Source organism: Enhydra lutris, unplaced genomic scaffold (genome assembly GCF_002288905.1).
Source record: "Enhydra lutris kenyoni isolate GAN:26980312 unplaced genomic scaffold, ASM228890v2 scaffoldscaffold38, whole genome shotgun sequence".
NCBI classification, from domain to species: domain Eukaryota; kingdom Metazoa; phylum Chordata; class Mammalia; order Carnivora; family Mustelidae; genus Enhydra; species Enhydra lutris.
The window spans coordinates 6,287,258-6,302,865 of record NW_019154122.1 but is presented as its reverse complement, the minus strand read 5'-3'; the positions used below and the strand labels follow the sequence as shown (position 1 = coordinate 6,302,865).

General features: G+C 49.9%; 1 protein-coding gene across 2 annotated transcripts in view; it reads right to left on the bottom strand.

The window, feature by feature from the left end:
- Positions 1-15,608, bottom strand: part of LOC111154687 (ubiquitin protein ligase E3 component n-recognin 4) — a 132,187-nt gene that overhangs the window by 16,571 nt on the left and 100,008 nt on the right. For both annotated transcript variants that reach the window (XM_022514518.1, XM_022514520.1), the window contains 16 exons: positions 15,412-15,541; positions 15,141-15,298; positions 14,334-14,443; positions 13,551-13,692; positions 13,098-13,179; positions 12,613-12,786; positions 10,169-10,290; positions 9,074-9,271; positions 8,293-8,373; positions 5,857-5,944; positions 5,220-5,347; positions 4,093-4,200; positions 3,426-3,545; positions 2,499-2,689; positions 1,885-2,058; positions 1,419-1,518 (listed from right to left, as the gene is read on the bottom strand). In XM_022514518.1, the coding sequence (XP_022370226.1) occupies positions 1,419-1,518; positions 1,885-2,058; positions 2,499-2,689; positions 3,426-3,545; positions 4,093-4,200; positions 5,220-5,347; positions 5,857-5,944; positions 8,293-8,373; positions 9,074-9,271; positions 10,169-10,290; positions 12,613-12,786; positions 13,098-13,179; positions 13,551-13,692; positions 14,334-14,443; positions 15,141-15,298; positions 15,412-15,541 (2,106 nt within the window). The remainder of the gene's footprint in view (positions 1-1,418; positions 1,519-1,884; positions 2,059-2,498; positions 2,690-3,425; positions 3,546-4,092; positions 4,201-5,219; positions 5,348-5,856; positions 5,945-8,292; positions 8,374-9,073; positions 9,272-10,168; positions 10,291-12,612; positions 12,787-13,097; positions 13,180-13,550; positions 13,693-14,333; positions 14,444-15,140; positions 15,299-15,411; positions 15,542-15,608) is intronic.

Here is a 15,608-nt window from a genome sequence, read left to right as displayed (position 1 = left end):
GTCTCTCTCTCAAATAAATAAATAAAATCTTAAAAAAAAAAAAAAAAGAAAATGGGCAAAAGATATACGCAGGCAGGTCACTGAAGACACGCAAAGCACATGGAAAGACGTACAGCACCATTAAACATTAGGGAAATACAAATTAAAATCGCTGTGAGACATCACCATCTACCTATCGAAGTGGCTAGGTGACATCCCAAATGCCGGTGACGATGCAGGGCAAGCAGCTCACTCATACTGCTCTGAGACATAAAACGGAGCAGCCACTCTGGAAACCAGCTTGGCAGTTTCTAATAAAATTAAATCCGCCACCACCGTACAACCCAGCAACTCCACGCCTACGCATCTACCCCAGAGAAATGAAGACTTCTACACGTACACAAAACGACTGCACATGAATGTTCACGGCAGTTTCATTTGTGACTTCCCAAAACTGGCAACAGCCCAGTGTTCTTCAATTGGTGAACGGTGGGGCAGCCGGCGGAACCCACAGCACGGGACGCTACTGAGCAACACAAAGAACGGACTGTCACACACCCCGCAGGAGCCCCCAGAACGATGCCGAGTGAGAAAAGCCAAGCCCGAAAGGCTCCGTGCTGTCTGACGTAACACTCCTGAAGGGACAGGATTACAGCCACGGACAGCAGATGAGGAGCTGCCAGGGATCAGTGGCGGGGTGGATGAGGGTACAAAAGGGAACACGGGGGAATCTCTGTGATGACGAACTGTCGTGAATCCTGACTACATCAGTGTCAATATCCCAACTGTGATACTGTATATGGCTTCATACGACGTTACCATCAAGAAATGGGTACATGGGATTTCTCCTTAACCAGTGCAGATAAACCTACAATTACCTCAAAATGTTTAATTTAGAAAAACTCCAGCTTGGCCGCCTGTCTGGGCCAGTGCCTATCTGTGAGAGGTACCAGATACTCCCGCTCAGTGCAGGGAGATAGATCAGGGATGAGCAGCAGAATGGAATGGTGGGTCTCTCTGAGAATGAAGTTTCCAGCTGCCCAAAGCAGAGCAGGAGAGGGCAGTGATGGTTCTGTAAATGTCCCAAATGACCCCAACGACTACAGCCAGAAATCATGATTGTTTCACACTCCCACACCTTCAGCTGCACTGCTGCTCAGCTAACCCATGGGATAATAAAGCCTCACGTAAGAAAGAGTCAAAGATGAAGTCAGTCACTATAGCTTACTCCTCTCCACACAGAGCTGAACCAGAAAGATGACCTCTGCGAGGCCCCTCTACTCTAGGGGTCTTACATGCTGGGGGAAGTCTCATCCTAAGGCTAATCGAGGCGGTTCTCTTCATTCAGCCACAACAAATGAGACCACAGTGTGGGTTCCTTCAGCATACATGTCCCGCCTCCACAGTAAGGTCCATGGGCACCCTGGCTACTCACTCACCTGGGTGGCAGGGTGCTGGACAGCCAGCCCACGAAGAAGCCTCAAGATGAAGGGCAGGGCTGGGCGAGATAAGAACTTTTTCCAGACGTCAGCATCCAGACTGAAAAGGAAAAGCAGCTGATTCGCAGGCCAGAGGAGCAAAACCTACCTAGAAACCAGCTGTTGATTCTATTCCGGCTTCTTTAAAGGGGACCCTTCCAGAGGGCCTTCAAGAATCACGAAGCATCACCCAGATCAGCTAGGCAGCCGGTATTCTAAACAGGAACCACTAGGCTGCCCCCACCCCGTTCCCAGCCCCAAAGGGCTCTGCGGTGGCTGAGTGGTCACCTTGATGGTTTCTAGAAGGGGAGGGAGACCCTAAGGAGGGTCAAAGGGGACTGCGTGGAGCTTTAGGCCACAGCAATGAAGGAGAAAAGGAACCAGAAGAGGAAAGGAAAGTGGCCACCCTGACAGAGCTGTTTCTTACTTCTTGGCGCTGGGAATGTGCTTTTTCATATAGTCCAGCGCACTCTGGGTGATTCCCTTCTGGAGAATTAGATCCTTTAGCTGATGCCCATTGCTGCTGTTCTTGATGCCAGCTGCGATCTTACAGAAGCAGTCCAGGAAGACTTTATCATCGCCACTGTGGTCTTCATCGTACCTGGAGCACAGAGCAGAGCCCCAGGTGTGAAGGAGAGAACACACGTGCATCGTGTTGTCCTCCTGGTTAAGGATCTTCAATAGTCTACAGGATCGAGTCTAGACTTCTTGGCATGACACAAGAAGCCCACCGATCTGGTTCCTGTCACTCCTCCTTACCTGCTATGTCCCCCACATGCCCAAGGTTCTCTCGCGTTTTCATGCTGTTGCACACATGACTCTCTCCATCTGGTCATGCCCCTGTCCCACCTCACCAGTCCCTTCACCTCCTCTGCTGAGTCAACACAACATACTGACTCCCCACTTACAATGAACCCCTTAAAGGCGGGACAAGCAAACGAAAATCTAACAGAAATCATGATTCCTCTCCTAAGTCTCACAGAACTAGCTCAGGGTGGTGGGGAGGACCTTCATGTGGCCATTTGAAATCCAAGCACATACTTGTCAAAGCTACAGTATGGCTTGAACCGCTCCACCAAGATCTGCATTTTCTCCACCTCGCCGAAGGACAGGTACGGGATGATACGGAGCAAGCCCTGCAGCACACTAGGGTTGGAGCGAACAAAGGTGCTGTTGATCTGGTCCAAGAGCATCACAAGCTGATCTTTGTCACCCGTCAGCAGGAGGTTGCCCTGCAGCAGAAAAGAGGACAAAAGGCTCAGAAACAGGGTCAGGATTTTGGTCAGCCAGTATCTAAACCCCAGATGTCACCCACCTCCATCAGAAGCAGCCCTAGAAAAATTATCTCAGTACCTCCTGGAGAATAATGAACAGTGTGAGTTCTACTGATACTAGTTTCTAAGTTTCTGTGTGGCTCTACTCATAAGTCTCAGATAGTCAAAAATATTAATACAATTTCCCCTCTCCCAGGAGAAGACAGGCTGCCTCATACTCAACTTGTTCACACCTCTAGCCAAAACACTGAGTACCATCAGGGCCAGGAGAAGGGTGAAATCAGTGGAGAGACACTGAACTGGGAAGTTGGAGACCCAGGTTCTCGGCCTGACTCTGCCAGCAGCCAACTACAGAACACTGAACAGCTCCTTTTACTTCTCTGGGCTGGGAGTTCACTCAACTGGACAATGAGAGGCTGGGCTAAGGCCCTATCAGCTGGAACATGCCAGCATTCCATTAATGAGCAGCTTGCGAGTCGAAGAATATCCTTAGCAGCTTCGTTTCCTTCAAAGCCACAGACTTCAACTTCAATGCCATCACATCACCATTAGCTGAGCTTTGTCATTTCTATGACCAGAGCACGTCCAATCATTCCTGGGGGACACAGCTGGACACACAAACAAGCCTGCTGCTAGCAATGAGACACAGTATGTGCTCCCACTGTCTGTACACAGATGGACGGGTCCCACGCACCTTGTCCTCATTCAGGGGCTCAGCGTTGGACTCATCCAGAATGATCTCCATGATGCTAAGCACCTGCTCGGCCACAGCTGCACCACCACTGTCCTTGCTTTCTTGCTCAGCTACCAGGGCCTGCAGGAGGAGACTCAGTTACTCTGAGAGTAAGACCACAACCACTCATTGCTGATGGGATTTGCTCCTCACCAATATCCTTCCTGGCCTTATTACCAGAGACATGTGTGTGTGCGTGTGTGTGTATCTGTGTGCGTGTGCCTCTGTGTGTGTATGTGTGTGTGTGTTGAGAGATAAGTGTGTGGATTCTTGCAGACAATGAAATCGTAATGTTCCAGATCTCTATCTTGGTTGCCCCGAGGACACTGGTATGACTTCTCCAACGCTGTGCAGTCTGGACTGTTTCACAGACTAACTTCCTCTTATCTCTGATCTGAATTCAGGAAAGGGACCAGGAAAGGTCTTGCATGTCCTGGCAGCAGTACAGGAGTGAGCCAGCAGGAAAAGAGACAATTTAAATGATCCATGCCTTGGGGCAGTCAACCAGACAGAGATAAAGGGTTTGAAAAGGCCACAAACCCATTTCATCTGACCCAGAGTTGAGATGCCCCTCCTCCACCCAGGACTTCTGAGGCTCACTCTGTCATCTGCAGCCCACACTCCGTACCAGGTTTAGGGTCCCCAGCATGACATTCAAGGTGTTCATTTCCAGCTTGACCAGCTGCTGTCGGTTGACTTTCACCTTCACGCAGTAACTGAACAATTTCAGAAGCACCTGCCAAGAAAAGCCAGTCAAAACTCAAGAGGCCGTCTAAGAGTATAACACATGGAGAAAAGCAAGAAAAAAGTGTCCGAGAGGGGTCATGTACAATCAGTAGGCACGCTTCCCGAATTGTAGGAACAGTAAGGAAAAGCGTTTCTGGAGAAGACCTATAGTAAGGTGAGGAGGCTCTCCAGCCACACTGGCATCTCAAATAGCAACGTTCTCTGGCAACAGTCCACGTGGGCTCGGCGTGTCTCTACTATCTCTAAAAGTATAGCAATGACACCGATTCCCAGCGGAACAGGTGACACTTCTGTTGTCTCAAGGAAATTCCACCACTAACTCAGACTCTAAGAGTAAACAGAAAGGTCCCAAAGCTCATGGCCAATGGGAACTCAGAACCATATAGATCATTTATTATTTTTTTCAAGTAACACTTTCCTTTTATCAAAACACGAGAAGTTTTTTACATTTTTCAGATTTTAATTCTTTTCATGCTTTTTTAAAAATCTTCACATAGGTCACTTAAAACATGATTATAATAACACACGTTCTCATGTCTTCCGGAGCCGAAAATAATAGTGTGATATTTATGGTGCCTTTGGGATCCTCTGCTCCTTAGGAGACAGATGAAGATCCAAGCAAGATCCTACCAAAAAAATGAAAGAACTACCTAGAACATCAATTTAAAAAGCAACAGCAGTAATAATGGACTCAAGCGCAGTTTGGCGAGGAAAAACAGGCAGGCACTGGCTCCACAGGTGACTGAAGAGACGCGGCTGAAGGCACCAGTGCGCTGGCTCTGGTGGGGAGAGGAGAGCCAAGAAGAGGGGGATGGTGGGAGACACCAACGACACAGGACACCTAAGGGCCCAGAGGGCTCAGGGAGGCTGCCAGGCCCGGCTGGCTTGCCACGGCCTGTGGCACCATGCCGCCCTCTAGAGTTACACAGCACAGTGGCCACAAGCTTCTCTCCATAGGGGCTGCTCTCAAAACAGAGGGCTGCTCCCACCTTGTTGCCCCCAACTCACGGTGAGAAGGTGGCGTCCCTGCTTGAAATCTTTGATCCCAGCCAGTCTGTTGAGCATGCACTCCAGGCCCCCGCACTGCGCCATCACCCCAGCCATCTTATACACTTCCTCTTCATCTTCTTCTTCATCTGAGGGAGAAGGGAAGCCAAACAGAAATGGAAGGGAAGGGAAGGATGGAAAGAAAACAGATAATCCTCTTCCAGGATGAGAGCTAGTTCCCTCTTTCTTATCTCCAAGAAAAGCGTAGCAATGGAAAGTATCGAAACTGGATATTAAACTACGAGACTAAAGCCAATTACAATTATTGTATGTGAAAATACAAGCACCACAACCACCACCACCACCACCACCACCACCACAAAACACACACACACACAATCTAAACTAAAAATAAATCTTAACTCAAGTCTGTTGCTAACTGCACTTTATCCCTAGTCTGTTGTTTTAACTCCCGAGGGATCAGAATCAAGTCATAGATGCCTGCACTTTTCTTCAGTTGGAGAAGTAACCTCCCGTCAATTCTAGTCGGAGCTAGAGGAGAATGTGTTCAGAATACCCCTAAATCCCAGGACGGGAACCACTCACTGCCCCAGACCCCCCCACCCAAGGCACAGCAGTGTCTGTGGAAAGGGCCTACCTGTAGTGGAATCCAGGGACTCTATAAACTCCTCGGTGGCATCGCCCAACAGCCCTCGCATGCGGTACACAATCCTCATGGGTTCTCCCTGAGCAGAGGCAGTGGACAAAGACGCTTGTAAACAGGTCCAGTAAATGCAAGGGACTCAACACCCGGCCTCGTTCTTCTATTTCTCTACAAGATCTTAACCACAACATCTAGAATCCAAGCGTGCTGCAATTCACGTAGAAGAAAAGCAGCTAATTTTACGTAGTGTCTACTATGGGCCAGGAGTTGTGTGAAACATTTTATAAACACAATCTTGCTTAATTTCATTAAAACTGTACATAACAACAAAAATCACTATCACGTACTGAGTGTTTCACTCTGTGCTAAGTTCTATGCTAACCCAGCACTTCACATCATTCTCTTACACTAGCTGACGCAGCTTTTTCAGAGTTATCCAATGATAAGCACAGTCTAATTCCAAGTCTGTGCCTCCTTCAGGAGCATGAATTCTAACCAATGGGGACCACTTCCCAAAGAATCAGCACAAGCAAAATCAATCAGATCAAAGAGTTTTGATTCAAGACTCGGGAATCAAAAACAAGAGCATAATCCAATCCTGAGCTCTTCACATAACCATGTAACAAGGAAAGAGTTTTTTACTGGAGGATCGTGACAGGTCCCTGTACACTGGCTACTAAATTAGGCACTCTCCCATCTACATCGTTCTCATTTTGGAGGTAAGAAACGGGTCTGAAGTCACCCTGTGTAAGAAATGAAGTTGAAGAGCAGGTACCACATTAATTCAGGTTACCGGCCCCTAAGCCCCATGCTCAGCTTCAGGAGAGGAAACCTTTGTGGGAGAGAACCTCCCAGTCAGAAAGGCTGCTTGCAGAAGTATTCCCAGCTATGGGAGCCCAATGGGAACTTACAGAAAGAACAGCAGGAGAACAAAGGCAGAAACAGAGACAGAGAAAACAGAATAGGGCGCCTGGCTGGGCAGTCTGTTAAACGTCTGACTCTTGATTTCAACTCAGGCCATGATCTCAGGACTGTGAGACTGAACCCCATGTCAGGCTCCCCACTCAGCATGGAGTCTCCCGGAGATCTCTCTCCCCTTCTCCCTCAGCCCCTCTCCCCGCTGGTGCGCTTTCTCTCTCTCCCTTGAGCACCTCTCTCTCTCTCAAATAAATGAAATCTTAAAAAAGAAAAGGAAAACAGAACAGGCTCTAGCCAGCAGCTAAGGAGACAGGCTGTTGATCAACGAAACAGAGGAGTGCAGCAAAAAGACAAGTTGATGAAGGCCCTGATAAAAAGGTACCACAAACTCTGGACTTTGCCAGAAGAACCCATCAGTGGACTGAGTCCTAATGTGAAAGGCAGTGCCCCTCAACTTCTTCCTTGCCTCGTGGTTCAAAAGGGGATGTTCTTTGGGTTCCGTGCCACCATCCAAGGGCAGCCATACAAGCTTGGTCTTTCTTTTTTGTGTACCAGGGATCACATCTGTACCATTCTGTGTTGATGCTCAAGTGTCAATGACAAGATCACTAGATGGGGCAACCTTCGACGTGCACCTCCGCCAACCGGCAGCAGCACCAAGTGACCAGGATTCCCAGCACAGCAGCAGAACAGGAAGGAAACAAGCAAAAGCTTGTGACAGACTGAAGGCCAAAATGTACTAGCAGACATTACCAATGTAGTGTCTTAAACTCTCCAGAAATACTGGGACTAAACACAGAAAAGTTCACCGTGCTTCAGCGGCACACTGGCTCACCCTACTTCAGTTCCTTGTTTGACTCATGACTAAAAATTACCCCACCAAAGGAATGCGAAGAAAACAGAAAGAAGGGAAAGAAACAGAGGAGGAGGAAAGGAAGGAACGGGAAAAAGGGAACAGAAAGAGGAGGGAGGAGGAATCTGAGGTATCTGAGACCCTTAGGACAGGTCAAATAGTACTGAGGGGGCCAAAGGACCAGAGCACCGAGTGTCCTTCACTTCCCTTCCCCCTCCTCAAGAACAACTGCCTGTTTGCGTCTCAATGCCCCGCCTAGTAACACGGAACCATGCTCGCTCCTTGACGCCGCCACAGGAAAATGTTGTAAGTGAGCAGGCCCCCAGAAGCAGAGAGTTCGTCTCGGTCAAGAAGTGTCCGTGTATAAAGGGTACAAGACAGCAAGCACACCCCATCACATGCTTCCTCCGACACTGCCCAGTCCGACTACACATGGCCAGAAACGCTCATCCTTCCCTGAAGCTCTTCTACCTCTGGTCGGATGCCTCAAAAGGAGAACAAGATGACTGGTTTTCTCCACAACCACAAACAGGGAAGGCCAGCTGTGGGAGTGCGGTCACCAGCGGGGTAGCGATGATTAACAATGGCTTCTACTGGTACAAGTCCGCTCAAGTCAGAAAAGTAAAACCCCACCTCCAAGCAAGGAAACAAGCACATACCTCATTCGTGGTACACCAGACCTTCTTGTAAACCTCGGCCACAGGAAGGTCCAAACTAATGATCTTATTGTTCACTAGAAGCTGAACAGCAGAGGAGATGAGCAGTTATTCCAAATAATTATAAGGCAAGGACATTTCAAGGTCAAAGGGCACTTGACAGCAGTGGTTCATAACTCATCATTTTTGTGTTCTGGACCCATCTACTCCTCATCTCTAAAAACTACACATGTGTGCACAACACACACAATCTGGGACACAATTTCAGAGGCAGCAAACACCCTTATCCCAAACCACGAACTCCAGGATCCCACCCAGAGAACCCCTCAGGCTCCGCTGGAAAAACCATTCTCTATTTTCTCCAACATGCTTTCCACCCCTAGGTGACAAGGCCAGACCCTGGAGGTCGTCTACCACAAGATGCCAGACACAGGGCCAGAAATCTTCACAGGGGCCACTACGCTAGTTTTAGGGAGCTTAATTAACTTGGAATCCCTAGGAAGTCTCTGTCAGAACAGTAAGAATAATAAACTCCTACTCCGTGACAAGCAAGAGCCACCAACCATTTGCGTACTGCATGCCAGGCACTGGGCAGAGCCCTTTATGGGTAATTAACCTTAACACCAGGTAAGGCACGTAGGTGGGACCCACTGGTCCCATTTGTAAAGAAGGAAGCCGAAGCAAACCACCTGCCCAGGGTTAACCGCCTACTAAGTAGGGAGGAACCTGGATGTGACCCCAGCCCGAGTTCTTAGCCATGGTGGCAACGTCCTATGCTTGTTACCTCCATCCCGCTGTCATCCTCCAGGAGAGCCACCAAGTCACAGTCCTGGCAAATCTTGTTCTTTACGTCCCTCATGAGCGGCCCGACGCCCGGCTCGCCGCTGCTGTACGGGTTCCCGGGCATCCTGCCCTGTAAGAAGTCTTCCTGCTGCGGGTCCTTCTCCAAGGTCACGAAGAATTCGGTGACTTCATTCTCCTCCTGAAGGACAGAGAAAAGGACACGTTGGCAGAAACGGCAGAAGACATCACAGGAGGACAGGAGAGACCTTTCAGATTCAGACGACACTACTTTGTTCCAAGAACACTGAGAGAAACACAAACTCAGCCAGCCCCTCACACATTAAGACATAACAATAGGAAACTCAGAATGGACTCCAAATGTACTTCAAATAGCCTTCAATATCAAGCATTTCCTCTGAAACTCAAGGGTGGGAGAGGAGAAAGCCTGCCACAATGAGCACGTGGGCAGTGCATCAAAGCCATGGTGCTGAACCAAGGGGAGGGGGCTTCCTTCCTGCTTGCCTCAAGCGATGCTAACCCACCCACAGCCGGACGACTGCCACTGATAAGCCCCACGTCGAGAGGAGGGGCTTTATTACATAAAGCTCAGGTGCGCCTAACCCCAAAGACCTCTCATCATTAACTGATGACGCTGGTGGTTTTCAGCCTTTGTTTTCTTTGAACCACGCCATGCTCTTGGATAGCCCGGCGAGGGAAACACACACACGCGTGTGTGTACGTATCAAACACAGGTATGGTAAGAAAGAAGAGTGATTTCTTCTCACTTTAGCTCCATACTGCGTCTTTCATAACATACTGAATGGGTAAAGCAACAGGATCTTAGCAATCGGAGGTTAGACCCCATTTTTAAGAAGACTGACCTAGACCTTAAATCTAGGAAGTAAGACTATGGAAGGAAGGTCATCAGATTTCCCATCATTAGGAGGAGGAAAATTAGGAGACTGTGTCATCAGTGGAGCTTTCTAAAATGCTGACTAAATGGCCGACAGCTGGTCAGACTGCCCATGACCGAGACACTTCCCAGCAGAATGGCACATGCAGAAACCCTGGAGGCACAGGAAGAAGCCCCGCTTACAGGATAAATGATGCTGCAGAGCCTCTCGAAGATGAAGACAGGCGTCCGGTAGTCATCCAGGTTGTAGCGCTTGGCTGTCTCAATGCACACAGCCATGAAGGCCTTGGTTTCCGATTCTGTACCTGCCAGAGATCAGTGGCCACGTCAGTTAGGAGAGAGCTTCACACACACACACAATGAGACTTTATGGGTACAGTCACCAACAGGTTCTTTCCTCCTGGTCAGTTTTCAAATGCCCTCCATGGCAGTATCAATATTTCAGTTGGAAACTTGAAGCTGATTGACTCGATGCTCAGACCACATTCCATCTGAAAGCCCCAGCACCCAAATCAACACAGTGCATCATAGTTGGCTGTGTACACCTCTCACTTCCTCTTCCAATGATCACCTCGAGGAAAGGAACTGCGTTTTATTCAGCTAGTATCCCCTTGCCTAAAACAGGTACTCCAAAATGTCAAATAATAATCCTAATTGTACTCCAGGAAAATCAAAGGCAAGTTATAACTTTAAGCTTCAGTCTTAAAACAATTAGGTGGACGGCCCTCTCTACGCCAAAGAGACAATCTCAAGTCACAGGAGAAGGAAGAACTATGCTTCAAAAGGGTCCAACTGTGGGGGGCCTGCGTGGCTCAGCTGGCTGAGCATCCAACCCTTGGTTTTAGCTCAGGTCGTGATCTTAGGGTCCTGGGATCGAGCCCCATGATGGGCCATGCGTTCAGCACGGCATGATGAAAATACATCAAAAGGGCCTCCGTGTCTGGTAACGTGGCAGACGACACTTCCTGACCTACTCTCACTCCTCATCGCTTAAAAATAATGTAAAATATTGAATAATGTTTATCAGTGAACTGCCATACTAGCAAAGATCAATCAAAAACCAAAACCCAGGAGAAATTCAGAATCTATGCAGGTTAGCAAAACTCTAAAGCTGGTGTCTGAGCTTTGGTTTCCACAACCTGCCAGGATTTGAAAGCTAGATGCAAAGCCCCAGGTCGGCCAATGTGGAGAATCCAAGGGGAACACCTCTCTCCCAACAAAAGTATGAGGCCCCAAAAGAGCTATACCATGTCACCGGGGTCAACTAGAAATAACTCTCCATATCCCCCAGGTAAGTCACTGAAACAAAATTTCTTCCCTTACAATGTGGCACTGAGTAGAGGGGGAAAATATCTCCCTTGAGAGAACTAACAGGCGGCCCTTCGCAGGGGTTGGTGGCTCAAAATTCATCCTACCTACGAGGTCTGAGAAAGCTGAAGCTCAGAACTTCCTTCAAGACCACCCTGTGACAGCAGTGCTGGGAGCTGCTTCACAGGAGCACTCACAAATCCTCACTGGAGAAATCTGTATTTGGCTTGGCTCCTAAAGAATTTCCACAGAGGGAGCCTGGGGGGCTTAGTGAGTTAAGTGTCCAACTCTTGGTTTCAGCTCAGCTCAGGTCATGATCTCAGGGTCTTGAGATCAAACCCCACCACGTCAGGCTCTGGCACTGAGCAGGGAGTCTGCATCTCTCTCTGTCCCCTTCCCCCGCTCATACTCTCTAAAATAAAAACAAATTTTTCCAAAAAATTAAAAAAAAAAAGAATTTCCAGAGATAAACCCCTTGAAACATGAGTGCATGAGCTCACAGTCAAAAATCACAAAATACAAAAAGATTTAGGCACCAGAAGCAAGAGCTGGAATAACAAACAGCAGAATCAAATGGATAAATATTTCAAGCCTTAGAATTATCAGACACAGAAATGTTTGCCACTTTTACAACCTACAAGAGAAATGGGAAGTGTTCGTGAAAAACAGACTAAAAAACCTAGAGAGAACCACAAGGACTCAACAGTTTAAGACTAAAGAACACAGTGAAGAAAAAAATTAACAAACTAAATGAAAGAACTGAAGAAACTCTCCAGAGTCAGCATAAAGAGACCATAAGATGAGCCCCATGATGGAGCGGTAAAGAGACAGATGAGAGAGCGGGGTCTACAAGGATGACAGAGAGACTGGGACAAAGGCAACAGAGGAAATGATGGTGGAGAATTTTCCAGAACCAGCAAAAGACACTAATCTGAGGACACATAGTTCCTTCTATTCTATAAGCTTATATAAAATGTCTAAATGGGGGATGCCTGGGTGGCTGAGTCAGTTAAGCAACTACCTTCAGCTCAGGTCATGATCACAGGGTCCTGAGACAGAGCCCCACATCAGGCTCCCTCTCCCTCTGCCTACTGCTTTGCCTGTTGTCTGCACACTCCCCGCCCTCGTCAAATAAATAAAACATTAGATAGATACATTAATTCATTAATTAAATGTCTAAACAGACTGAGCCCAGCTCTGGAATTTCACAGCTCTGAGAACCAGAGCTGCTTACCCTCCCTCCTCAGATGTGGAGAGATGCCTGCCCCTGTCCTCCAGCAAGAACGACATCCCCGCTCCAGGCCGCTGGGCGGTGCTACCTGTCGTCATGTCCTCCAGCATCTCCAGCAGCATGTCCTGGGTCTCGTCGATCAGCTTTGTCCTCTGCACCACTAGCTTTCGCAAGCACAGGTACCCATTCAGCACGGTACCTACCAAGCGACTCTTAAAGTGTCTTTTGATGGATTCCACCTCGACAAAGGAGGAAAGAAGGCCTGTGGGGACAGGAAAAAGCTGCTGCGAGGGCTCTGAATGAGAACGAAGGCGAGGAAGGTCCACATCTTCCAAAGGTCATGAGCAATTCCAAGGCAATTTCCGAGCATAGAGTGGGCGCTCAAGGAAGTGAACTGCTCAACTGAAAACAGCTGTTCAAAAACGTAAACCTACCTAAGAGGGACACGCAGAGCTTACGTGTGTACTGAGTCAACACAAGAGGGCACCGTCAACCTCTGTGCCCTAGGAACTAAGGTCAGCCCCCAAACTAGACCCAGGGTACCTAAAGGAAGGGCACAGCGGCTACGTCTACCTGTAAGACTTTTGAGGGCGTAGCCCTGCTGCAGGTCAGTGCTCAGGGTGGCCTCCTCCAGGGCCAGCAAGCGGGCAATTTCCTACACAGGACGACAAATAGTTAGTGACAGCACTGCTGACCACCTCGGCCCCCTCCAGCTGCGGTCCAGGAGCCAACAACAGCAACCGGACACTCCACAGTCACTGTTCTATTCCAAAGACCCCTTGATCTGAACCCCTGCATAACTCCTGAGAAGCCGAGGGAAGCGGCAGTGATGTTAAGGAATAGCTTAAAGACTTGGAACAGCCACAATACCCCAGCAGGTTGCTATCTCCTATGACACACAGAGCCAAAAAGATCGATTTTTTCCAAGTATTTCTTCTCTGCAAAGAGGAGTAGCCTGAAATCTGCATCAGGGTACTGTGATGACAGCAGAACTGGGGAAGGGCTCTTCAGGGCAGGGGTGGCTACCTTGGTAATGAGGTTGCCCACGTAGGGCAGGACTCCCCGAGCCGCCAGATAGACCTTCCAGTGGGCAGAAGTGATGAGTTTCTGGTAGAGAGCCAAGTACTCGGCGGCACACTCGCCAGCTATGCTCAGCTCGTCCAGGTAGCTGCCACGGAAGACACAGGGCACAGTGAGAACACAGCTCCGGGGATACCAGCTGTCCCCCCCCCCCCCCCCCACCCCACGTCCTCTGCTGTCCTGGGCTCCCCCTTCCTTCTGGGCACCTGAGAACACCCCAAATGTCCCCCTCGGGAATTCCCCACAGGTGGGGACAATCCGGAGCACCGAACAGGAGCGTGATGCAGTCAGCTACACCCTCTTCTGGACCGACTGCACGGTGCTTCTCTGGGAGGCGAACAGAGGTTTTGAGCGGCTCAGGGAGAGGGCAAGAGTGCCAGAGTTTAGTGGCTGATGGCATGGGCTTCGGAAGACCACTGCCTTCCAACCCTGCCTTCAGCAGACAAGTCCTCCAGCCGCAACAAGCCCAGGCCACCGCGAGGGTGGAAGATGGCAGCACGGGCTGTGCATTTATATGCTCGTTAGACCTCTGTGACTGTGAGAGGCCGGCACTGCTGCTCTGTTACCACTCCCAGTGCGGCCACTCAGCTTCTAGGCCTTTCCTGTTCCTGCGCTCTTCTATACAGCACGGCATGGGTACGGAGCCCAGATGTGCCTTCTGTCACCCTGACCTACTGACTCTCCCGGAAACATGGGGAAGGCCGACCCCAGGTGAAGCCTGAGCGGTACCTGGTAAGGAGGTCGAGGACCTGCTGCTTGCGGCTGGGAATGGTGGCAAGAGCTTCCACGATGGTGCAGGCCGCCTGCCGCGCGGCCTGCGTCGCCGGAGTGAAGAGCACCTGTGGGACACGGGAGAGAAGCCCCAGCTCGGGTGACAGCCGGTCTCGCCAGGCCCCCAGCAGAGCACAGTCCACTGCCACCCTTCAGAAGGCCTCTGGGCACCTCAACAGGGAAAGGTCAAAGGTGACAACCACCAGCTGATGCCAGATGCAACTGTGGCTGCTCGGGACCCCGCAATTTCATGGAAAGTTTCTCCCTCAAGGAATCTGGAGAACACGCCTAAGATGACTGAGCTAGGAAAACAAGCCAGCAAGTACTTTCCTCAGCACAAATTTCTACTAACTGTATTCTGGGGATAGTGATATGCTAATAACTGCTTAGGCCTAACAGGGTCTTTCTCGTTTTATGTATTAATGGACCACAGAGGCCCTTAATTACTCTAATCCTTCACAGGGTTCACTAGAAAGAAGAGAGGGAGAGCAGCAGGAGGTAGAGAGGAGAGGAGGAGAAAAAGGGAGGGTGGCACCGAGGCTTAGTTCTGGTAGGTGGCCAGGGAGGGGAGTGGCAAGCCCGCCCGCTTGATGAGAACGGCCCGGGAACATCCTGTCCCGGCCAGGCTGCCACGCTGGCGGCTGCCGCCAAGCATGCGCCCTGCTGCAAGCAAAGGCAGAAGAGACGCGTGAGAGGAGCAGAAACACGCTGCTCGGCTCCGGGGGCCGGGGCAGCGGGGACAGGGCAGAGGAGGAGGCCACTCACTTGCCGCAGCCAGTTGTTATGGCCCAGCTTGAGATCCAAGGGGGGCGTTCTCTTTCCACGACGACTCAGGAACTGCTTCCACCTCCACACGTACTTCTCAGTCAGATAGAGGTGGCGGAGCTCTGACTTGCTGGGGGCCTTCCCATCGCCGTCCACCCCTGGCAGGCACAGGGGTGCAGCGAAGAATAAGGAAAAGGAAGTGAAAGAAAGGGGGCAATGCAGGGCTGTCAGGACAGGGCTAAGAAAGTATGTCTTGGAGAGACAGACAGACCTCTGATAGGAAGACATTTCTTCCAGGCTTCATAGGACGCTTTGGGGTCTCTCTTGAGCCACAGCTGGGCCTGGGCATGGATCTCATTGCAGTATGGCTTAACTGTGGTGAGGGCCTCGACGGGGACATCCTGCAGTGTGAAAGCCGAACAGGGTGGGGAGCTTCAGAGCACAGCTAAAAGCTGGGCTCCAATACAA